Genomic DNA, 26,183 nt, shown 5'->3' on the forward strand with positions numbered 1-26,183 from the left:
CATCGGCAGTTTATACAAAAACCTTTCAATTGTACTCGAATAGTTATTAGACTGGAAAATTACAATGACTGCAATTCATAGAGGGAATGTGGGAAAATCTGAGAAAATATTATTTGCATAATAATTTGGAACACAGTGTATACACACACACACATATATATATATATATATATACATACATACACACACACACACACATATAATGACTCACTCCATGTTTCATTACTACATTTGCGCCAAATCCCAGCGTCTGTGTGAGACTAGTGCGCATGTCTAGAGAGAATATACTTATCCTAAACTCTGCTGCCCGACTAATCCACCTGTCCCCCCGCTATTCCCCGGCCTCTCCTCTCTGTCAATCCCATCACTGGCCCCCCACTGCCCAGAGACTCCAGTTCAAGACCCTAACCTTGGCATACAAAGCCATCCACAACCAACACAAACACAATAGTGTATTTCTCTTGGCTTAACAAATCTAGAGGTCTGGCTGATTAAGATTAGAAGCCGTTTCATCACAACCTCCGTCATGTCTACCTGACACTTTTCTGTTTCTATAGTCACACCAGCGCCCTGGACCCATTCCAGGTACCCCAGGTGTTTCTCGCAGGTGGGACGGCATACGGCAATGTCATCCAGGTAAGCGACAGCAAACCCCTCTAATCACTTTAGCAGCTGGTTGACAAATCGCTGGAAAGTTGCAGGAGGATTTCTCATGCCAAAGGGCATGACGATGGATTCATACAGCCCGAATGGAGTAATGAAGGTGGACCTCTCCTGTGCCACCTTGGTCAGGGGAATCTGCCAGTACCCCAAACTTAAGTCCATAATAGTCAAATAACGGGCACCGGCTAAGCGATCCAGCAGCTCTTCGATGCGTGACATTAGGTACGCCTCGGCAGCTGTTATGGCATATAGTCTGATGTAATCCACACAGAACCGGGATGTCTGGTCCTTTCTTGGGACCATGACATGTGAGGCCCACGCACTTTTGGATCACCCCCAGGCATAGCATTAGGTCTATCTCCCTTTTGATGTCTTTTTGCACCTTTAGGGAGATAAGGTATGCAGGATGGCGAACTGGGGGGGGGGGGGGGTCCGTGTCCAACCGGTGGATGGCTAGCAGCGTCCTCCCTGATACACCAATGAAGATGGTAAGGTAGGGCCGGAACACCTCCAGAAGCTGGAACACCTGGTCCATGGACAGCTGCTGGTTGAATTCCACATCCTTAACAGACCCTCCATCCTGGGCCGCTGCTAGCAAATCCATCGGGACTTCAGTCTCGCCTTCGTCGGTCAGGCTACACACAGGAAGGGTGCACGTCCCCCTATCATGATGAGCTTTCATCATGTTGACATGGAAGACCTTCTGCCTCTTTCTGGCATGGTCAATGGCGACCATGTAATTTACATAGTTGAGGTGCTAATGTTTGAGATATAGACCTTCTCAGGCCGTCTGAAGCTTGTACTGGGTCATTGGGTCTAGGACCCACACCTTCTGACCCACGTCATACACCCGCTCCCGGGCGTACCGGTCGTACCACAGCTTCTGGCTGGCCTCGGCCTGCACCATATTCTCATGCACAAGTTGCGTCATTGACTGCATTTTGTCACGGAGTCGCATGACATACTCTATGACGGACACTTCGGGGGTGTTTAGTTCCTCCTCCCAGGAGTACTTTACCAAACCAATACATACTCATTGATGGACACTTCGGGTGAGTTCAGTTACCCTTCCCAGGATTCTCTTACCAGACCAAGGGGTTCCCGGACTCGTCTGCCATACAGGAGCTCGAAGGGGGAGAACCCCCCGATGAGGCCTGTGGAACCTCTCTGTAAGCAAAGAGCAGGTGTGGGAGGTACCGCTCCCAGTCACGCACATGGGACTCAACCAGCATCTTAAGCATCAGCTTAAGGGTACCATTGAATCGTTCACACAGACCATTGGTTTGGGGATGATACACGCTCGATACCAGATGCTGCACCTGCATTCCTTACAGAGAGCTTCCATTAACCGAGACATGAACCAAGTTCTCTGGTCCGTAAGCATCTCCCTGGGAAATCCTACTCAACAAAATATGGCCAAAAGGGCATCGGCCACCTTATCGGTCCTAATTGAGGACAGAGCCACTGCCTCCGGGTACCGGGTAGCATAGTCTACCACAGTAAGGATGAACTTTTTTTCCCAGAGCTGCTGGGGAAGACCAGCAGGCCAATGATGTCCACAGCAATCCTCTGGAATGGCTCCTCTATCACTGGCAAAGGGAACAGGGGGGCTTCGGGAACAGACCCCAACTTCCCCACTCCTTGACACACGATACAGGAGCGGCAGTACTTGGCAACATCTGTCCCCATTTTGGGCCAGTAGAAGTGGTGCGACAGCCAGGCCTTAGTTTTGTAGACTCCAAGTGTCCAGCTAGAGGAATCTCATGGGCAACCCGCAACAACTCATCCGATAAGACAGCCGGTCATTGCATTCCCTCAGCGACTCCTGTTGGGAGTTACAGTCCCTCATCAAGCGGAACTGTTTCCCGGTACAACCTCCCCTGGTCCCAGAACACCTTCTCCTTGGACTCGGAGATGGGCTCTTCTGCGAGGTCCCTTAGAGTCTCTAGACTGGCATCCGAGCGCAGAGCCGCCTGGACCTCCTGGCTGGAGGCAGCCAGAAGCGACGTTAGGACCCCCACCTCACTGGAGCAGTCTGGGACCTGCTGAGGGTCTGCAGCTGGTTCTGTTATCCCGCTGGGTGATGAGGGCCTAGAAGGCAGCGTGTTACACGCGTAACTCATATTATGGGTGACAGTGGCTATGTAGGTGGTCTCCCAGGGGATATCACCCTGACAGGCTATGAATACTGTTTTCCCATCCTCCCCGGTTACCTCAGGAGCAGTGGGACAGGTACCACCGGCCATGTCACAGTCCGTCGTGATACTGGTCACCTGCTTCATGGTGTCTGTGCCAGCTCCCATCGCCCCTAGCACTTAAGCTTGCTCCTTTTAAGGGATCCTCAGCAACATCACCCCGCAGCGTGACATGGCTGAGCTCTCCTGTAACATATCATTATGCCTAAAATTGACATTCAAGTTATTGACATTGGAATCACAAGAATTACCAGATCTGGGAGGGTTGTCAGGAATATATGGAGCGATCAACTGTCCCAGATCAGTTCCCAATAAAACATTTGTGGGGAGGTTCTCAGACACCCCCACTTGCCTCAACCCCCTCTCCGCAACCCAATCCAGGAAAACCCGGGCCATCGGCATAGTGCGGTGGTCACCTCCAATCCCGGTGACAGTCAGGGTCTTCCCAGGGACTAAGGTCTTCAGGGGACACCAACTCAGGCCAGATGAAAGTTTGTACTGCGCCGGTGTTCTTGAGCCCCACACAATGACAGTGTCACCCACAGTGACTGGCTGCAAATTTTCACAGGCCCTCCTAACCGCCCCACCCACAAAAAAGAACAGCTGCAGTAGGCCCCTGGGCCTTGGATGTGGGGTTCATCTTCTGCCTCAGGAGTCAGCTGGTACTTCTTTATCAAGGCCTGTTTGACGGCCTCGTAGTCTCCATCTTGATATCGAGGGAGAGAAGCGAACACCTCAAGAGCTTTGCCTTGTAGCCCTGGGCTTAAATATCAGGCCCACTGGTCATCAGACAGCAGGGCCTTTTCAAACACTCTCAAATGTTTCCATATCTGCGTCCTTGTCGGTCAGGTAGATATTAAGAAAATATGAACCATTTCTCCCAATCCCCTCTTCACCCCTCCCTTATCTACCATTAATCACAAGAGAAGAGCTGAGAGTCCAGCATCTGTCTCTGCAAATTATCACCTACAGCAGAAATGACTTGTAAAGCTATAACCTAATTAAAATGCGAGGTTCTTTCTCCCTGGCAGCGGCAGGGGATGATTACACTGGCTTTCGATCAATTTACATGTAGCTGTTGAAGGTTGCTTCCCAGGACGAAAAAGGGAATTTAATAGAGGGTCCCCAATACGAAATATGGAATAGCTCAAGTTCCATAATTCTGATAAGGAGACCCATATTTTTAGTGGCAGGGTCAGCCAAGGAACAAGATGTGTATTTTTTGTAGCTGTAAGCCCCTCCGGGGAGCTGTAGCGGAAGAGCATCAAAATACCAGACCACAACTACGCCATGTGTGGTCTCTAAATGAAGGTAAAATCATAATAGAAAATATGGTATCACTTTTGGGATCAACCAGTGACAAGTTATCCCAAAAACCAGATATCTTAAATAAAATGTGCAGGCTAGAGTCCAGCCCTGTGATGTTAGCACAGGGGGTGTGTGGGAAGATCTCCCCTTAGGCATAAAAGAGTCCTCGGAGGATAGATGAGCATTCTTTGCCTGGGGGGTATAGATACTATAAACAACGGATCGCGTTCGATAACGCTCAAATCAAATCTGGGAGCCCCTCCTCCAGCTAGAATGATTCGTCTCTGCGAACTCTATAGTAAAAGTTTCTTCTGTAATCTTATTTATTTAATGTAACTGTCTATTCCGTATTGTAAATGTCCATTTGTAAAATCTTGTATATTTTTCATAACACTGCCTCCCCTTTTGGATTAAATATAATATAATATAATATAATATAATATAATATATGGGTGTCTGACCTGGTCTGTATTATATTTCAAATCTGGCCAGTGGTGGCAGAGAATAATAATAATTGGGCTATTGTGAAGCTGACAGTGACCGTACGGAGGACGTAAACACATTCCATGCGTTGGAATCCGGAGGTGTGACGCCATACGCTCACTGGTCTCTTGCCGATACCTCCATAGTGAGTAGTGTGTGCTCCCGGATCCCTGACGAAATCCTGACAGCATGACGCAACAGTGAGATATGGTGTGATCTCCCAGGTGTCGTCTCTGTGGAAAACCTGACATTGTCCATGAAAGGAAAATGCTCAGGATGGGGTTTAAAGGTGTTGGCATTACTGGACTCACTGTTCAGTGGGGTGGATGGCTCCTTCGTGAGTCGGGTTAACAGCAACTGGTACTCTCGTATGGCTTGGCACGGTCATTCTGCTTGACACTCAGCAGCCTCTCGTTCTTGGTTTTTCAGAATCAGCTTCAGTCGTCACTCGCGATCATCTGCATTAAGTTGCTGTAAGGCCATAGCAGGAGGGGGTCCACGCTACCTTGGTTGCTGATGTGGCTGGCATGCACAGGTGGGACCTCAAAAAGCAGCGGCGTTTACGCCTTGGCTGGCCTCCCCCTTCATAAGGGCTTAAGTGACATTTGCTCCTGTTGCACCAGCCCAAACATCATCTGTTGCTTGTTTTTGCCAGATTAGTCAGTCAATCCGCCTGACCATACAGATGGTAACAAGAGCCTCCTTCAATTGGTTATACAAGGCCTCATCAAGCGTAGCCATGATTGCCAAACAAAAGACAGGACAGAAAAACAAGAGATGGGGAGGGTGTAACTGCTACACGTACAGTAATGTCCCAGGTAAAAAATAATAAAACACAGAGCCTGATCCTCAAAACTCTGCACAGAATCCTCGCAGGGACCGGGCAAGTGTTCAGTGACCGGAAAGATACCGGAAAGGATGCTCAAACCAGATCACTGATGTTCTGTAATATCCCACCACTGCCACCAATTGTCAAAGATCACAGCTGGGGTAGGAAGGGGGTCACGCCGATCCCACCAGTTGTCAAGGAAACAACTCCGCTGCCTCCGATCATGAGGACAATTACGCAACTGAATGACTAGCGATGGACGAGGCCGCGGCTGCTTCCACTACTAGACCAGTTCTTGGGGAAAACACAGTGAGCGTATGGTATATACACCTTCTATTCCAACACATGGAAAATATATATATATATATATATATATATATATATATATATATATATATATATATATATATATATATATATATATATATATATATATATATATATATATATATATATATATATATATACACACACACACACACACACACACACACACACACATATATACAGTATATATACACGCACACACACACACACACAGTGGGAGACATAAGTATTTGATCCCTTGCTGTTTTTGTAAGTTTGCCCACTGACAAAGACATGAATAATCTAATTTGAGAGATAGCTTTTTTTTTGGCTGGGGGGGGGGGATATTCTGTCTTAAATAGTCACCTGTATAAAAGGCTCCTGTCCACAGACTCTGTCAGACTTGAACCTCTACAACATGGGCAAGACCAAAAGTGCTTTCTAAGGATGTCAGGGACAATATCATAGACCTGCACAAAGCTGCAATGGGCTACAAAACCATAAGTAAGACGCTGGGTGAGAAGGAGACAAGTGTTGGTGCAATAGAAAGAAAATAGAAGAAATACAAAATGACTGTCAATCGACATCGATCTGGGGCACCATGCAAAATCTCACCTCGTGGGGTATCCTTGATCATGAGGAAGGTGAGAGATCAGCCTAAAACTACACGGGGGGAACTTGTTAATGATCTCAAGGCAGCTGGGACCACAGTCACCAAGAAAACCATTGGTAACACATTACGCCTTAAAGGTTTAAAATCCTGCAGTGCCCGCAAGGTCCCCCTGCTCCAGAAGGCACATGTGCAGGCCCGTCTGAAGTTTCCAATGAACACCTGGATGATTCTGTGAGTTTTTGGGAGAAGGTGCTGTGGTCAGATGAGACAAAAATTGAGCTCTTTGGCATTAACTCAACTTGCTGTGTTTGGAGGAAGAAGGATGAGTACAACCCTAAGAACATCGTCCCAACCATGAAGCATGGTGGGGGAAACATCATACTTTGGGCCTGCTTTTCTGCAAAGGGGACAACTGCACCGTACTGAAGGGAAGATGGATGGGGTCATGTATCGCGAGATTTTGGCCAACAACCTCCTTCCCTCAGTATTGAAAATGGGTCGTGGCTGGGTCTTCCAGCAAGACAATGACCCAAAACATACAGCCAAGGCGACAAAGGAGTGGCTCAAAAAGAAGCACAGTAAGGTCATGGAGAGGCCTAGCCAGTCTCCAGACCTTAATCCCGTAGAAAACTTATGGAGGGAGATGAAGCTCAGAGTTGTCAAGCGACAGCCTGAAAATCTGAATGATTTAGAGATGATCTGCGAAGAGGAGTGGACCAAAACTCCTCCTGACATGTGCGCAACCCTTATCATCAACTACAAAAAATGTCTGACTGTTGTGCTGCCAACAAGGGTTTTACCACCAAGCATTAAGTGTTTGCCAGAGGGATCAAATACTTATTTCTCAATGCAAAAAGGAAAAAAATATATATCTAATTTATACAATGTGATTTTCTTGATTTTTTTGGGATATTTTATCTCTCAATGTTAAAATTAAAATTAACGTACCCTTAAAATTACAGACTGTTCATGTCTTTGTCAGTGGACAAACTTACAAAAACAGCAAGGGATCAAATACTTAGCCCTTGGCTTCAGGGCTGCGGTTTACAGAGCAAAAAGGACATAGCTATTAAATTTATTTATTTAATCCAGAAAGATATTCAGTGTTTATAAAAACAAATACAGAAGATGATACAAAATGGGAACAAACAACACGATATATACTGATACATGAAATAAAAAGGAAGAACGAAAGAGAATTACTAAACCTGATGTCACTAAAATGGCTCAGAGCTTAGCAGAGGGAAGAACGCCGATTGGGAAAATGGACAGAACCACATCAAACTATTCCTTCCAAGGACTGACCAATGACACACACCATGCTTTTTATAGGCTCAGGATTACACCCACATACCTCCCCCTTTATGACATTATTGTGGGATGTGCTGGGTCTGTTAGAATTTTATGAAATCCTTAATTTACTAAATATTTTCGCCTCTGAAGGTCCCAGGCAGCAGATATTGACGTCATATTTCTTAAGATTTTACCGTTACATAGAGTTCAAACATGGCCTGGCTCACATCACCTACTGGACCATTATTACGTTGGAGGTCTTCTGGCGGCCCCAAGTGAGTGGACAGCGCCCTACACAAGCTTTTTTTGTGCGTAATTCTTATACTAAGCAGTTTCCCCCTCCATGAAATGGTCGGTTGTGAGTGATTGTCTCATCAGTATTTTGCACCTGTGTTGCCACCATCTTTTTTCATATGGGTTTGCTGCATCCTGATCGTGCAACAGTTCTGAGATCTAGCAGGTAAACGCTCTTGCCTTTTTTGCGTTTTTTTTTTTTTTAGTCTACAGAGTGGACCATCATTCAGGATCCAGCAACCTGCTGAACCAAAGCGCACGACTAAGGAGAGCCTTAGAGGAGCTCCGACACGCAGGGGGCTCCTGTATGAAAGAGTAGAGGCGCCGGCCACTTACGGTTTAAGCCGACATCATGATAGGTGAGTATTGCTGGACGATTGCCTTTCGGAGTCCCTCGTATGACCACGTGCAGCATGCCATATGGCGTCTCAATGTCGTGCTCCTGTAAGAAGACAATAGGTCAGTAAAGCCTCAATATTCAGGGGTCCGAACAGTGAAGCCGATTGCTAACACAGGAAAACCCCCCAAAATCCCACCCACAGAAGATCAGGGGGTCGCACCCATATTCCCTGGATCAACAAAAGAGAGGTCCCCTGAACACAGAAATCTAGACCTATATAATAGAGGGAGGAGCGCCCCGTACATTACACTATAGAGGGGAGGAGCCCCCCGTACATTACACTATAGAGGGGAGGAGCGCCCCGTACATTACACTATAGAGGGAGGAGCGCCCCGTACACTACACTGTAGAGGGGAGGAGCGCCCCGTACATTACACTATAGAGGGGAGGAGAGCCCCGTACATTACACTATAGAGGGGAGGAGAGCCCCGTACATTACACTATAGAGGGAGGAGCGCCCCCCCGTACATTACACTATAGAGGGAGGAGCGCCCCGTACATTACACTATAGAGGGAGGAGCGCCCCGTACATTACACTATAGAGGGGAGGAGCGCCCCGTACATTACACTATAGAGGGGAGGAGCGCCCCGTACATTACACTATAGAGGGGAGGAGCACCCCGTACATTACACTATAGAGGGGAGGAGCACCCCGTACATTACACTATAGAGGGGAGGAGCACCCCGTACATTACACTATAGAGGGGAGGAGCACCCCGTACATTACACTATAGAGGGAGGAGCGCCCCGTACATTACACTATAGAGGGAGGAGCGCCCCGTACATTACACTATAGAGGGAGGAGCGCCCCGTACATTACACTATAGAGGGAGGAGCGCCCCGTACATTACACTATAGAGGGAGGAGCGCCCCGTACATTACACTATAGAGGGGAGGAGCGCCCCGTACATTACACTATAGAGGGGAGGAGCGCCCCGTACATTACACTATAGAGGGGAGGAGCGCCCCGTACATTACACTATAGAGGGGAGGAGCGCCCCGTACATTACACTATAGAGGGGAGGAGCGCCCCGTACATTACACTATAGAGGGGAGGAGCGCCCCGTACATTACACTATAGAGGGGAGGAGCGCCCCGTACATTACACTATAGAGGGGAGGAGCGCCCCGTACATTACACTATAGAGGGGAGGAGCGCCCCGTACATTACACTATAGAGGGAGGAGCGCCCCATACATTACACTATAGAGGGGAGGAGCGCCCCATACATTACACTATAGAGGGGAGGAGCGCCCCGTACATTACACTATAGAGGGGAGGAGCGCCCCGTACATTACACTATAGAGGGGAGGAGCCCCCCGTACATTACACTATAGAGGGAGGAGCGCCCTGTACATTACACTATAGAGGGAGGAGCGCCCCGTACATTACACTATAGAGGGGAGGAGCGCCCCGTACATTACACTATAGAGGGAGGAGCGCCCCGTACATTACACTATAGAGGGAGGAGCGCCCCGTACATTACACTATAGAGGGAGGAGCGCCCCGTACATTACACTATAGAGGGAGGAGCGCCCCGTACATTACACTATAGAGGGAGGAGCGCCCCGTACATTACACTATAGAGGGAGGAGCATCCCGTACATTACACTATAGAGGGAGGAGCGCCCCGTACATTACACTATAGAGGGGAGGAGCGCCCCGTACATTACACTATAGAGGGGAGGAGCGCCCCGTACATTACACTATAGAGGGGAGGAGCGCCCCGTACATTACACTATAGAGGGGAGGAGCGCCCCGTACATTACACTATAGAGGGGAGGAGCGCCCCGTACATTACACTATAGAGGGGAGGAGCGCCCCGTACATTACACTATAGAGGGAGGGGCATCCTGTATATTACACTATAGAGGGAGAAGCGTGCTCTGTATTACACTGTAGAGGGAGTGTAGCTCCGGCGTCTCTGCCTTCCTTTCCCGGCAGAGACGCCGACTCACTGCCGCAGCCCACGTCCCGCTCCTCCTCATTACTCTGCTGCTGCCCGGGTTACGCGCACAGCACAGATCCCCAGGCACTGTGTTTAGGGCACGCGCATGTGCCCCCTCCTTCTTAAGGAGGTTGCGCACACCGCCCTAAAGTGTCCCCAGCCAAGGGCTGGGAGACACTTACTATTTAAGGTACCTCCACCTGCATGGCGGTGCCTGTGCAACGTTGTAAGTCTGTTTCTTAACACGCTTGTTAGTTCTCAGGTCCAAATGCTCATATCCCGTATACATGTCCTGTATATCAGCTGTGCCCACCTGCCTGCCAGCCCCTGCCTGCCTGGCAGCCGTGCCCGCCTGTACCTGCCTGGATACCAGTTATGCCTGCCATTCTGTGTGTGTCTGTCGTGCCAGTCACTATACTACCCGTGCCAGATAGTACTTGCCAGTCTACTATTCATGGCTGTTCCAGCCTCCTGTCCTTTGGGGGTCAGCTGCCTGCCATCCACCCAAGATCAGTCCTAGTGTAGCACCTGGTCCCACCTCCCTAGTCTCTCCTCAGATTGCAGTATCGTCAGCCGCTGTGCATCAGAGGTCGAGCTTGGTAAGGCACCTAGTCACGCCCCTCTAGGCTCTCCTCGGACCACGGCACAGTGGTTCCACCACCCAGTCCGTTACAGTTTGCACAGGCCATGGAATCCGCTGGATGTCAGGCCTCCTCTATGTCAGACCTGTACCAAGAGGTCTCCCGCCAGAAAGACCAGCAGGATAAAATATTTTCCTACCTGCAAACAGTGACCAACAGTCTAGATACGCTGGCAACTTCGGCCACAGTCGAACCTCCCCAAGCTGTGGCAACCACAGCTGCGACCCATCAGCCGGTAAGCTATGTTCCTGGACCATGTCTGTCTGCTCCTCCACGGTATGGCGGAGACCCTGCCCTATGTCGGGAATTTATCAACCAGTGCATGCTGCACTTCAAACACTTGGCTCATCAGTTTGTCTCGGACCGGGCCAAAATGGCCTTCATCATTATGTCCCATCTCACTGGTAAGGCTCTGGCGTGGCTTAATCCCCTACGGGAGAGATGGGACCCTCTTGTTTCGAATCTCCAGTCTTTTATTGAAGCCTTCCATAAGGTATTTGAGAAGCCTAGCCGTGCTTCCTCAGCAGCATCTTCTCTCCTCAGACTGCGCCAGGAAAACCTCACAGTGGGCCAGTAGGCTGTATGTTTCCGCACCCTGTTGTCAGAACTTGTCTGGAATAATGAGGCTCAGGTAGCCACCTTCTGGGAGGGCCTTTCTGGGCGAGTCAAGGACAAGTTTGCTGGTCGGGATATACCCACCTCACTGGAGGACCTGGTATCTCTGGCTACTCAGATTGACATCAGGTTTCAGGAGCGTTCCAAAGAGGTGTCCCGTGAGAGAAGACCTGTATGACTGGCTAATACCATTCAAAGACCGATCATGCAGCAAGCCAAGCATAGTCATGAGGCCTGTCGTGCAGCGAGAAGGTGCTTCTATTGTGGCAGTTCTGAGCTTGTAATTCGGCTACTGCCCAGAGAGACCAGGAAACTCGAGAGCCTAGGGTTTGTTGGAGAGGCGACCCTGGGCGAGAATCAACCCTCTCCATCGCTGACCTTTGTCAGAATCCGTTTCCTGTGGCAATATCCATTTTGTTGAGTCAGCCTACCTGAACTCTGGTTCTGCAGGTAGTTTCATCCAACAGGCCATTGTAGAGCAATATAAAATCCCAATCCAACGTCTACAGGTCAGTTGCTGGTTTCTTCGGTGGATGGGAGACCTTTCCGTAACCATCCTTTTCGTTACCGAGCCTGTGGAACTTCGGGTAGGAATGCTGCACTCCGAGAAGATTCATCTTTATGTGCTATCAGGTTTGCCTCACCTTCTGTTTCTAGGTCTGCCAAGGCTGAAAAAAATACGAGACTGTCTTGGATTGGAAATCCGGAGTAGTACTTCGTTGGGGGTCAAGAATGCCACGAGAGTTGCATCTAATTTTTCTGGCTTGTCTGCTGCAAATTGGACATATGCCGACGTCTTTGACAAAAAGGGTAGGCCGAGACGCTACCACCTCATAGGCCATATGACTGTCCAATCGATCTTCTTCCAGGCGCATCTACTCCACGTGGTCGAATCTACCCCCTGTCCCAGGATGGGATCCGAGCCATGTCCGAGTATATTAAAGAGAATCTAGCCAGGGGCTTTATCCGAAAATCTTCCTCGCCGGCCGGAGCTGGATTCTTCTTTGTGAAGAAAAAGGACGGTTCACTTCGTCCCTGCATCGATTATAAGGGACTCAACCAAATTACGATCAAGAATAAATATCCTCTGCCTAATCTCCAAGCTGTTTGATCATCTTAAGGGTTCCAGAGTCTTCACAAAACTCGACCTGCGGGGGGCGTATTGTTGTGATCTGCTACAAGCACTAAGGAAAGACAGGAGATCTGTCCCTAATAGAACTAAGCTAGATCCCTACGATGTAACGGGGAACCTGATCCTGCGATCAGACCCGCTAAAGTCCTCAGCTAGTCTGAACGAAGACCTATAGATTTGAGGGAGGGATCCCTACAAGAACTAGGGACTGGGAGAAAGATGGACACCTCCTAGCAGAAATTGTAGCAGTAAAAGACAAACAAACAACATAGAACATAGAGGTCAAAAGACCTAGCTAAACTGACTGAGAAAGGTAACAAAGCACATGGCTAACTTAAGAGTAGAAATTACAATGAAGTCCAGCAAGGCCAGAAGGGCGGAGCAGGATAAAATAAGCAAAACAGGTCATGTGACCAGCATAATAGAAAAAACCTAACAGGAGAGTTCTAACAGTACCCCCTCTTCTATGAGGATCCTCCGGATCCCCTAGGCCCAGGCTTATCAGGAAACCTCCTGTGAAACGCTCTGACAAGTCTGGAAGCAGAAACATCATCCGCCCTCACCCATGAGTTATCCTCGGGACCGAAACCCTTCCAAGCGACGAGATACTGCAATCTCCCTCTATACCGTCTAGAATTAAGGATGCGGGAAATTTCGTATTCCCCGTCCTCCACCACCGGAGGAACAGTGGCAGAGGCGTCTCTATCTGATACATAAGCTTTTTTCAATAGAGAAACATGAAACACCGGATTAATCTTCCAGGAGGTAGGAACCTCCAACCTAACAGCAGATTGGTTAACTACCTGAAGCACCTTAAAGGGCCCTACAAACTTGGGACCCAATTTTTTAGTAGGAATCCTCAACCGCAGATTCTTAGAGGACAACCAAACCATGTCACCAACCGTAAACAAAACCTCTTGACGTTACCTGTCAAAGTACCTCTTAAGATTTTTTGTTAGCCTCCTGAAGATTACCACGCACATCCATCCAAACTCTCTCCAAATCACCGGAAAAACTCTCCTCCTCAGGCACAGCCGATACCAATTTGGAGAATGACCCAAAAGACGGATGTCTCCCAGTACAACAAAAAAAAGGCGAACACCCAGCAGAAGAGGATGTATGGTTGTTAAGAGCAAACTCAGCAAGTGGCAGAAACTCAGACCACCCCTCTTGATTGTCTGCCACAAAGCAACGCAAGAACTGCTCAACATCCTGATTCTTCCTTTCTGTCTGGCCATTAGACTCAGGATGATATCCGGATGAAGACGACAAATGAACTCCCAACCTGTCACAAAAGGCACGCCAAAAAAAGAGCCACGAACTGAGGTCCCCTATCAGAAACAATGTCAGTAGGAACACCATGGAGTCTGACAATTTCCTTGACAAAGGCCTTAGCGAGTGTCTTAGCGCAGGGCAGTTTGATGAAGGGAACCAAGTGACACATCTTGCTAAAAAGGTCCATGACCACCCAGATGACCGTGAAACCCTCAGAGGCAGGAAGGTCAGTAATAAAGTCCATAGCCAGATGTGTCCAAGGCGCACGAGGAACCTCCAGAGGGCAAAGCAACCCCGCAGCAGGAGCATGCGAAGACTTAGATCTAGCACACACAGTACATTGGCGCACCCACTTAATGACTTCCTTCTGCCATCCAGGCCACCAAAAACTGCGACCCACAAGTCTCTTAGTCTCAGAAATTCCGGGATGACCTGCCAACCGAGACTCATGACACTCAACAAACAAATCTCTCCTAAAGGTCCCAGGCACAAACAACCTCCCATGGGGAGTGTTAGATGGGGCATTCTCCTGAGCTTTAAGAATCTCATCCTCCAAAACGGAGTCCAATGCAGCAATCACAACACCTTCTTGTAAAATGTTCTCCTCTTCCTCCTCAACACCAACCATGGGAGAAAAGCTGCGAGACAAAGCATCCGCTTTAACATTCTTGGTACCCGGGATGTAAGTAACGGAAAAATTAAATCGCGAGAAAAAAAGTGCCCACCTAGCCTGACGGGCATTCAAGCGCTTGGCAGCATCAAGATATATCAGATTCTTATGATCAGTGAAAACCTGAATGGGAAATTCAGCACCTTCCAAGAGGTGACGCCAGTGTTCAAATGCGAGTTTAATCGCCAGCAATTCCCGATTACCAATATCGTAATTAAGTTCAGTCTCAGAAAAATGTTTTGAAAAAAAGGCACAGGGATGTACTCCATCCTTGTTCTCCTGAGACAACACCGCACCGACCCCCACCGAAGAAGCATCAACCTCAACCAAAAACGGCTTAGTCACATCAGGCTGCATAAGGATGGGAGCAGAGGTGAACCTCTCCTTTAGAAACACAAAAGCTTCAATGGCCTCAGAAGACCACTGAACCGCATCAGCACCTTTCCTGGTGAGATCGGTCAGTGGTTTAACAATAATAGAAATTTTTTTAATGAATGTTCTGTAATAATTGGCGAAACCCAAAAACCTCTGTATCGATTTCAAACCAATAGGCCTAGGCCATTCCTGAACCGCCTGAACCTTCACCGGGTCCATCTCAAAGCCCTCGCTGGAGACAATGTAGCCCAAAAAACTAATTCTCTGTACAGCGAACTCACATTTCTCCAGCTTAGCAAAAAGCGAATTGTCAATTAATAACTGTAATACCTCACGCACGCTCCGCCAATGAGACTCCAGATCCGGCGAATAAATCAAAATGTCATCCAAATACACAACCACATTTTTGCCGATCAAAGGTCTAAGGATGTCATTAATCAGATTCTGAAAAAATGCTGGAGCATTAGTAAGACCAAAAGGCAAAACCAGATTCTCAAAATGACCCACAGGAGTGTTAAAAGCAGTCTTCCATTCATCACCCTCCTTCATGCGCAACAAATTGTATGCCCCCCGGAGATCAATTTTAGAGAACCACTTGGCCCCCACTAACTGGTTAAACAAATCAGGAATCAATGGCAGTGGGTAAGGATTGCGTACAGTAATTTTATTAATCTCACGAAAGTCCAGACAAGGACGTAAACCGCCGTCCTTTTTTTTTTTTACAAAAAAAAATCCAACCGCCACAGGAGACTTAGAGGGCCTAATGTGACCGGCGGCCAAGCTTGTCTGTATGTATTCCTCCAAAGCCTTCCTCTCAGGAATAGTAAGGTTAAATAAACGACTTTTAGGAAGAGTCGCTCCAGGGACAAATTCAATAGAGCAATCATAGTCTCTATGGGGAGGCAAAACCTGCGACTCCTCCTCAGAAAAAACTCTCCAAAAATCCTGAATAGGAACAGGCAATTCTCCCCTATCCAAAGCTGCAATACGCCCGTTACAACACTTGTCATAACATTTATGGCTCCAGGATTTAATTTCACTGGTAGACCAATCCAGTACAGGATTGTGAAATTTTAACCAGGGCAATCCCAATATTACTGGAGAAGGCAAATTATTTAATACCACCAAATCCAAATTTTCTTGGTGAATACCATTAATAGTGAGGGGAAATTCACAGACCTTATGAGTAACACTCTTCAAGGGGGAGCCATCGACAGAAACCACAGCAATAGGGGATGACAAAGGTTTGGGTTTTAATTTAAGTTTTTCCAAGAATCCCCCATCAATCACATTCAGAGTTGAACCACAATCCACAAATACCCGAAATTCAATTAATTCTTCCTGAGCTGCAGTAGTAGCAGAAAGAAGTACACCCTTAGTGTTTAAACAGGCTATACGGGCATAACTGACCTTTTTTTTTTTTCTTTGTTCATACGAAGCACACAGTTCTTAATGAAATGGTCAGATTTGCCGCAATAGAAGCACAAACCTTCAGAAAACCTGCGGTCTTTTCCTGAGAGCGAGGTGACATCGCCCCAATCTCCATCGGCTCTCCAGTGTCAGTACAGACCCTCTCAAGACTCGGAGCTGACATGGCAGAGGATTTACTCTCATTAACCCTTGCACACAGTCTCCTGTCCACCCGTATAGCTAATTGCATTGCCTCCTGCAAGTTTCCAGGTGTAGGATAAGCAATCAGCAGATCCTTAACCCTTTCACCTAGCCCAGCAAGAAACAAACTTTTCAGAGCTGAATCGTTCCACCCCACCTAAGCAGACCACCGACGGAAGTGAGTACAATAATTTTCCACATTACCTGATCCCTGTCTCAAATGTCTCAATTCGGTCTCAGCTGTTGAGACACGATCAGGATCATCATACAACAACCCCAAAGCAGAAAAAAAACTATCCACTGATCTAAAGCACGGATCACTAGGTTGGAGAGAAAAGGCCCATCTCTGAGGTTCTTTGCGCAAAAGTGACATTATGAACCCTGTGCGCTGTGATTCATCACCAGAGGATCTGGGTCTCAAACGAAAATACAATAAACAAGCATTTTTAAAAGGAAAAAAAAATCTTGTTGCTCGCCAAAAAATAAATCAGGCAATCGTACCTTTGGCTCCACAAAACGCGCTCCAGAACAGCTACTCACGTGTTGTTGGAGCTCGGCCACCTCCAGAGAGAGTCCCTGCAGGCGTTGAGCCAAATCCTGAACCGACACCATGATGGAAACTGGAGGTTTTTCCTTAGAGAAAATTTTTTGGGCTGGACTTACTGTTGTGATCTGCTACAAGCACTAAGGAAAGACAGGAGATCTGTCCCTACAATAGAACTAAGCTAGATCCCTACGATGTAACGGGGAACCTGATCCTGCGATCAGACCCGCTAAAGTCCTCAGCTAGTCTGAACGAAGACCTATAGATGTGAGGGAGGGATCCCTACAAGAACTAGGGACTGGGAGAAAGATGGACACCTCCTAGCAGAAATTGTAGCAGTAAAAGACAAACAAACAACATAGAGGTCAGAAGACCTAGCTAAACTGACTGAGAAAGGTAACAAAGCACATGGCTAGCTTAAGAGTAGAAATTACAATGAAGTCCAGCATGGCCAGAAGGGCGGAGCAGGATTAAATAGGCAAAAACGGTCATGTGACCAGCAAAATAGAAAAAACCTAACAGGAGAGTTCTAACACGTATAACCTGATTCGTATTCACAAGGGACAAGAATGGAAGATGGCCTTTAACACCTGCGATGGCCATTATGTGTATCTGGTTATGCCGTTTGGGCTCTGTAATGCCCCAGCAGTCTTCCAAGAACTGGTGAATGACATTTTCCTGGAAATCCTCTACACGTGTGTGGTAGTGTACCTGGATGATATCTTGGAGTTTTCTCCCAGTATGCCTACACACAGGAGGGTTGTTCTCCAAGTTTGGCAGAGATTAAGGAAGAACTGTCTGTACGGCAAGTATGAACAATGTCTCCTGACGAAGCCACGCAGGTGAAACGCGCGTTGAGGCGCGTCATCAGCTCCCTCCTGGCAGACCCTGCACACCGCACACAACATGTCACAATATGTTACTGCTATACCTGTGAACAGCACTAGAGTTATATGGATTTAGTCTGTGCATTAAACACGCACCATATAAAGGTTCACATTGATTGCCTGCTTAGAAAGGTCCCCATTCATACAACCAGGGTGAAGACCAATCTGTAGACACTGGACCAGCAGACTCCATGTGCCCGCTTATTTGCAGGCTCTGCTGTAGTTTTCGGAACATCTCTTATAAGTGATACCATAGCTTGACCACATTATAATATATGGTTAATATTTGACTATTTGATCATCATTCTTCCTGCAATCTCTCTGTAGATATATACATACCAGTTTGCGGTTGTTGCAGAGTTTCTACCATGGGGGGAGTATGGTCTTCTTTCCTTGGCTTTTTTCATCTGCCTATTTTGGTCGTCTCTCACCTTAGCCACTATTAATGTCATGTCATTTCTTACCTTCTCTATTTATGGTATAATAAATGCATATTTTCATTAAGAGCTTCTTCTCTGGCTATTCTTTTGGAGATTTCTGCCAATTATAAGTATAGCGGATATTTTGGCTACAATTCTCTTTACTTTGGTTTAAAAGTATGAAAAATATGTGTCTTTGAGCAGACCTCTCTTCCGTTTCTGGGGTACATTATCTGAGACTGACCTGAAAACAGACCCCAAGCAGGTATCTGCTGTATTGAAGTAGCCCTGTCTAGACGGTCTAAAAGGCTATCCAGCGGTTTCTCGGGTTCGCAAATTACTACCGCCAGGTCTTTCCGCATTTCTCCTCTCGGACCGCTCCCATTTCTGCCCTGACTCGCAAGGGGACCAATCCTAAAAAGGTGTGGACTCCAGAGGCAGAGAAAGTGGGTAACCAATCCTAAGGTGTGGACTCCAGAGGCACAGAACGCGGGGGACCAATCCTAAGGTGTGGACTCCAGAGGCAGAGAACGCGGGGGACCAATCCTAAGGTGTGGACTCCAGAGGCAGAGAACGCGGGTGACCAATCCTAAAGGTGTGGACTCCAGAGGCAGAGAACGCGGGGGACCAATCCTAAGGTGTGGACTCCAGAGGCAGAGAACGCGGGGGACCAATCCTAAGGTGTGGACTCCAGAGGCAGAGAACGCGGGGGACCAATCCTAAAGGTGTGGACTCCAGAGGCAGAGAACGCGGGGGACCAATCCTAAAAGGTGTGGACTCCAGAGGCAGAGAAAGCGGGGGACCAATCCTAAGGTGTGGACTCCAGAGGCAGAGAAAGCGGGGGACCAATCCTAAAGGTGTGGACTCCAGAGGCAGAGAAAGCGGGGGACCAATCCTAAAAGGTGTGGACTCCAGAGGCAGAGAAAGCGGGGGACCAATCCTAAGGTGTGGACTCCAGAGGCAGAGAAAGCGGGGGACCAATCCTAAAGGTGTGGACTCCAGAGGCAGAGAAAGCGGGGGACCAATCCTAAAGGTGTGGACTCCAGAGGCAGAGAAAGCGGGGGACCAATCCTAAAAGGTGTGGACTCCAGAGGCAGAGAACGTGGGTAACCAATCCTAAAGGTGTGGACTCCAGAGGCAGAGAAAGCGGGGGACCAATCCTAAAAGGTGTGGACTCCAGAGGCAGAGAACGCGGGGGACTAATCCTAAAGGTGTGGACTCCAGAGGCAGAGAACGCGGGGGACCAATCCTAAGGTGTGGACTCCAGAGGCAGAGAACGCGGGGGACCAATCCTAAGGTGTGGACTCCAGAGGCAGAGAACGCGGGGGACTAATCCTAAGGTGTGGACTCCAGAGGCAGAGAAAGCGGGGGACTAATCCTAAAGGTGTGGACTCCAGAGGCAGAGAACGCAGGGGAACAATCCTAAGGTGTGGACTCCAGAGGCAGAGAACGCCTTTGTGTCTCTAAAACCGGCCTTCGCCTCAGTTCCTGTACTGCATTGTCAGGACAACAAGAAGAAGTTCTTTCTGGAGGTGGATGCTTCTTCTGGGGTCGGAGCTGTTCTTAGTCAGAAGTCATCTTCCGGTAGCATGGTGACCTGCGGCTTCTTTTCCAAAATCTTCTCTGCTCCAGAACGCAACTACTCGATAGGTGATCGAAAAATGTTAGCTACAAGACTGGCTCTGGAGGAGTGGCGATTCTTGCTGGAATGAGCGAAGCATCTATTGTTTAGCTACACTGACCACTAGCCTATCTGCAGTCCGCACAACGGGCAAATCCGTTCGAGGTTCTAAAGCGAATTAATCCTGTAGCCTATAAGCTCAGACTCCCGGCCTCTTTACGGATTCCCAATTCTTTTCATGCGTCTCTCCTCAAGCCCGTCCTCCTCAGTCCTTTTTTTCAAAGATCCTGTAACCACTCCTGCTCCAGTCTGCACTGAACATTCTCACCACCAAGAAGGTAAGAGGGAAAACCTTTTTTCTTGTGGATTTGACCTGAGGAGACGTCCTGTGAGTCCAGGGAAAACATCCATGCCCCTCTCCTCCTGGAAAGATTCCTTGCGGGCTTAAAAACGAGAGGGTGTAAGGGAAAGGGGGGACTGCATCACCGGCATCTCTCCACGCTGTCCCTCTCCCACCGGAAAAGACGCCGACTGACTCAGCGCCGCGGCCCACATCCTGCTCCTCCTTCCTGCTCTGCTGCTGCTCGAGGTACGCGCATGGTGCACAAATCCACAGACACTGTGATTTAAGCAGGTGCGCACTCCCTTCTTAAAAGGGGCCAAGCGTGCTCAGTCCTAGAATGTTCCCAACCAATGGCTGGGAGACACTTACAACGTTGCAAAGGCACCTCCATGCAGGTGGAGGTGCCTTAAATAGTAAGTCTGTTTCTTACCACGCTTGTTAGCTCTCATATCCCGTATACCTGTCCTGTATATCAGCAGTGCCCACCTGCCTGCCAGCACCTGCCTACCTATCAGCAGTGCCCATTTGTACCTGCCTGCCTGGATACCTGTCGTGCCCAACAGCACCTGCCTGCCTGTGTGTTTGTCGTGCCAGCTACTATACCAGCCAGTACTTGCTAGTCTACCATTCCTGGCCGTTCTAGCCTCCTGTCCCTTTGGGGTCAGCTGGCATCCATCCAAGATCAGACCTGGTGTAGCACATGGTCCGCCTCCCTCATCTCTCCGCGGATAGCCGTATCCTCAGCCGCCGTGCATCAGAGGTCGGACTTGGTGAGGCACCTAGTCACACCACAGCACAGTGGTTCCACCACCCAATCCGTTATAGGGAGGTGCTCGCTGTATATTATACTATAGAGAGAGGGTGGAGTGTGCTGTATATTACACTATAGAGGGAGGACAATATACAGGGCGCTCCTCCCCTCTATAGTGTAATGTACGGGGCGCTCCTCCCCTCTATAGTGTAATGTACGGGGCGCTCCTCCCCTCTATAGTGCAATGTACGGGGGGGGCGCTCCTCCCCTCTATAGTGTAATGTACGGGGCGCTCCTCCCCTCTATAGTGTAATGTACGGGGCGCTCCTCCCCTCTATAGTGTAATGTATGGGGCGCTCCTCCCCTCTATAGTGTAATGTACGGGGCGCTCCTCCCCTCTATAGTGTAATGTACGGGGCGCTCCTCCCCTCTATAGTGTAATGTACGGGGCGCTCCTCCCCTCTATAGTGCAATGTACGGGGGGGGCGCTCCTCCCCTCTATAGTGTAATGTACGGGGCGCTCCTCCCCTCTATAGTGTAATGTACGGGGGGCTCCTCCCCTCTATAGTGTAATGTACGGGGCGCTCCTCCCTCTATAGTGCAATGTACGGGGCGCTCCTCCCTCTATAGTGCAATGTACGGGGCGCTCCTCCCTCTACAGTGTAGTGTACGGGGCGCTCCTCCCTCTATAGTGTAATGTACGGGGGCGCTCCTCCCTCTATAGTGTAGTGTACGGGGGCGCTCCTCCCTCTATAGTGTAATGTACGGGGGGCTCCTCCCCTCTATAGTGTAATGTACGGGGGGCTCCTCCCCTCTATAGTGTAATGTACGGGGGGCTCCTCCCTCTATAGTGTAATGTACGGGGGGCTCCTCCCTCTATAGTGTAATGTACGGGGGGCTCCTCCCTCTATAGTGTAATGTACGGGGGGCTCCTCCCTCTATAGTGTAATGTACGGGGCGCTCCTCCCTCTATAGTGTAATGTACGGGGCGCTCCTCCCTCTATAGTGTAATGTACGGGGGGCTCCTCCCTCTATAGTGTAATGTACGGGGGGCTCCTCCCTCTATAGTGTAATGTACGGGGGGCTCCTCCCTCTATAGTGTAATGTACGGGGCGCTCCTCCCTCTATAGTGTAATGTACGGGGGGCTCCTCCCTCTATAGTGTAATGTACGGGGGGCTCCTCCCTCTATAGTGTAATGTACGGGGGGCTCCTCCCTCTATAGTGTAATGTACGGGGCGCTCCTCCCTCTATAGTGTAATGTACGGGGGGCTCCTCCCTCTATAGTGTAATGTACGGGGGGCTCCTCCCTCTATAGTGTAATGTACGGGGGGCTCCTCCCTCTATAGTGTAATGTACGGGGGGCTCCTCCCTCTATAGTGTAATGTACGGGGCGCTCCTCCCTCTATAGTGTAATGTACGGGGCGCTCCTCCCCTCTATAGTGTAATGTACGGGGCGCTCCTCCCCTCTATAGTGTAATGTACGGGGCGCTCCTCCCCTCTATAGTGTAATGTACGGGGCGCTCCTCCCTCTATAGTGTAATGTACGGGGCGCTCCTCCCCTCTATAGTGTAATGTACGGGGCGCTCCTCCCCTCTATAGTGTAATGTACGGGGCGCTCCTCCCCTCTATAGTGTAATGTACGGGGCGCTCCTCCCCTCTATAGTGTAATGTACAGTCCTCCATTTGCAGAGGGAGTCTCAGCAGGATCTATGGCGGCCGCACACATCATTCTGCACAATAACTCATCATCCAGAGCAGCCGGTCACATTGCCAGTTCTCCTCCTGCAGATCATTGCTCCAGGACCGTGCACTGAGGACTCGTCACCTCAATGTCCGCTCTGTAGCTCTGACATTCACATCTGTCTGTGACCTTGACGATGTGACGGAGCCCCAACAAAAAGACCCAGAATCCCAGACCCCCATCAGCACTCACCCCATCCCAGCACTCGGGCATCTCTGAGGTGTAGGTGCAGCAGAGTCAGCAGGAGCAGAGAGCAGACAGAAGGACAGCGGCAGCTCAGCTGTGCGGCGTCTCCAGCTTTATATACACACCCTTCCCTCCCGCACATCGCCCCCTCCCTCCTTTTACTGCAGAGACTGCCGCTGGGTGATTGGGTGAGATGCTGAGCCCCCCCCACACACACATCTGATGGGCACAACCTGATCCTGCTCAGCAAGATCTGCAAATGTCTGACCCCTCTATAACAACCTAACAACAGCCCAGCATGTCACATACCATATATACACCCCCGAAACCAGGACCTACAGCCGTCATCTACATACACCCCGAAACTGCCACCACAGCCGTCATCTACATACACCCCAAAACCTGGACCTACAGCCGTCATCTACATACACCCCGAAACCTGGACCTACAGCCGTCATCTACATACACCCCGAAACCTGGAGCTACAGCCGTCATCTACATACACCCCAAAACCTGGACCTACACCAGTCATCTACATACACCCCGAAACCTGGAGCTACAGCCGTCATCTACATACACCCCGAAACCTGGAGCTACAGCCGTCATCTACATACACCCCGAAACCTGGAGCTACACCAGTCATCTACATACACCCCGAAACCAGGACCTACACCAGTCATCTACATACACCCCGAAACCAGGACCTACACCAGTCATCTACATACACCCCGAAACCTGGAGCTACAGCAGTCATCTACATACACCCCGAAACCTGGAGCTACAGCCGTCATCTACATACACCCCGAAACCAGGACCTAGACCAGCCATCTACATACACCCCGAAACCAGGACCTACACCAGTCATCTACATACACCCCGAAACCTGGAGCTACAGCAGTCATCTACATACACCCCGAAACCTGGAGCTACAGCCGTCATCTACATACACCCCGAAACCTGGAGCTACAGCCGTCATCTACATACACCCCGAAACCTGGAGCTACAGCCGTCATCTACATACGCCCCGACACTGCCACCACAGCTGTCATCTACATACATCCCGAATCCTGGACCTACACCCATCATCTACATACACCCCGACACTGCCACCACAGCCGTCATCTACATACAACCCGAATCCTTGACCTACAACAGTCATCTACATACACCCCGACACTGCCACCACAGCCGTCATCTACATACACCCAGAATCCTGGACCTACACCCGTCATCTACATACACCCCGAAACCTGGAGCTACAGAAGTCATCTACATACACCCCGACACTGCCACCATAGCCGTCATCTATATACACCCCGAATCCTGGACCTACAGCCTTCATCTACATGCACCCTGAAACCTGGAGCTACACCCATCATCTACATACACCCCAAAACCTGGAGCTACATACACCCCAAAACCTGGAGCTACAGCCGTCATCTACATACACCCTGAAATCTGGAGCTACACCCGCCATCTACATACACCCTGAATCCTGCACCTACACCCGTCATCTACATACACCTCGAATCCTGGAGCTACAGCTGTCATCTACATACACCCCGACACTGCCACCACAGGTGTCATCTACATACACCCTGAATCCTGGAGCTACACCAGTCATCTACACACCCCGAATCCTGGACCTACGGCCGTCATCTACATACACCCCGACACTGCCACCACAGGCGTCATCTACATACACCCCGAAACCTGGAGCTATAGCCGTCATCTACATACACCCCGAAACCTGGAGCTACAGCCGTCATCTACATACACCCCGAAACCTGGAGCTACAGCCGTCATCTACATACACCCCGAAACCTGGAGCTACAGCCGTCATCTACATACACCCCGAAACCTGGAGCTACAGCCGTCATCTACATACACCCTGAAACCTGGAGCTACAGCCGTCATCTACATACACCCCGAAACCTGGAGCTACAGCAGTCATCTACATACACCCCGAAACCTGGAGCTACAGCCGTCATCTACATACGCCCAGACACTGCCACCACAGCCGTCATCTACATACACCCCGAATCCTGGAGCTACAGCCGTCATCTACATACACCCCGAAACCTGGAGCTACAGCCGTCATCTACATACACCCCGAAACCAGGACCTACACCAGTCATCTACATACACCCCCGAAACCTGGAGCTACACCAGTCATCTACATACACCCCAAAACCTGGAGCTACTGCCGTCATCTACATACACCCCCGAAACCTGGAGCTACAGCCATCATCTACATACACCCCCAAAACCTGGAGCTACAGCCATCATCTACATACACCCCCAAAACCTGGAGCTACAGCCGTCATCTGCATACACCCCCGAAACCAGGAGCTACAGCCGTCATCTGCATACACCCCCGAAACCAGGAGCTACAGCCGTCATCTACATACACCCAGAATCCTGGACCTACAGCCTTCATCTACATACACCCTGAAACCTGGAGATACAGAAGTCCTCTACATACACCCCGACACTGCCACCACAGCAGTCATCTACATACACCCCGAATCCTGGACCTACATCCGTCATCTACATACACCCCGAAACCTGGAGCTACACCCGCCATCTACATACACCCAGAATCCTGGACCTACAGCCTTCATCTACATACACCCTGAAACCTGGAGATACAGAAGTCCTCTACATACACCCCGACACTGCCACCACAGCAGTCATCTACATACACCCCGAATCCTGGACCTACAGCAGTCATCTACATACACCCAGAATCCTGGACCTACATCCTTCATCTACATACACCCTGAAACCTGGAGATACAGAAGTCCTCTACATACACCCCGACACTGCCACCACAACAGTCATCTACATACACCCCGAATCCTGGACCTACATCCGTCATCTACATACACCCCGAAACCTGGAGCTACACCCGCCATCTACATACACCCAGAATCCTGGACCTACAGCCTTCATCTACATACACCCTGAAACCTGGAGATACAGAAGTCATCTACATACACCCCGACACTGCCACCACAGCCGTCATCTACATACACCC

The 26,183-nt window shown here is 49.4% G+C and overlaps 1 protein-coding gene across 7 annotated transcripts in view; it reads right to left on the minus strand.

Annotated features, from left to right (window-relative positions):
- LOC141246974 (protein NDRG4-B-like) overlaps positions 1 to 26,183 on the minus strand; it is a 71,502-nt gene that overhangs the window by 23,306 nt on the left and 22,013 nt on the right. For 6 of the 7 annotated variants that reach the window (XR_012310492.1, XM_073669177.1, XM_073669179.1 and 3 more), the window contains exon 4: positions 8,321 to 8,426. Coding sequence is in view for 6 of the 7 variants with exons in the window: in XM_073669177.1 (XP_073525278.1) it covers positions 8,321 to 8,426 (106 nt within the window). In the remaining variant the exon portion in view is untranslated. Of the gene's footprint in view, positions 1 to 8,320; positions 8,427 to 23,149; positions 23,306 to 26,183 lie in introns of those variants that run through there. The other variant, XM_073669180.1, reaches the window with a different exon arrangement.

This window comes from Phyllobates terribilis, unplaced genomic scaffold (genome assembly GCF_046119375.1).
Source record: "Phyllobates terribilis strain yellow unplaced genomic scaffold, ASM4611937v1 Scaffold_2717__1_contigs__length_111224, whole genome shotgun sequence".
Classification (NCBI taxonomy): Eukaryota; Metazoa; Chordata; class Amphibia; order Anura; family Dendrobatidae; genus Phyllobates; species Phyllobates terribilis.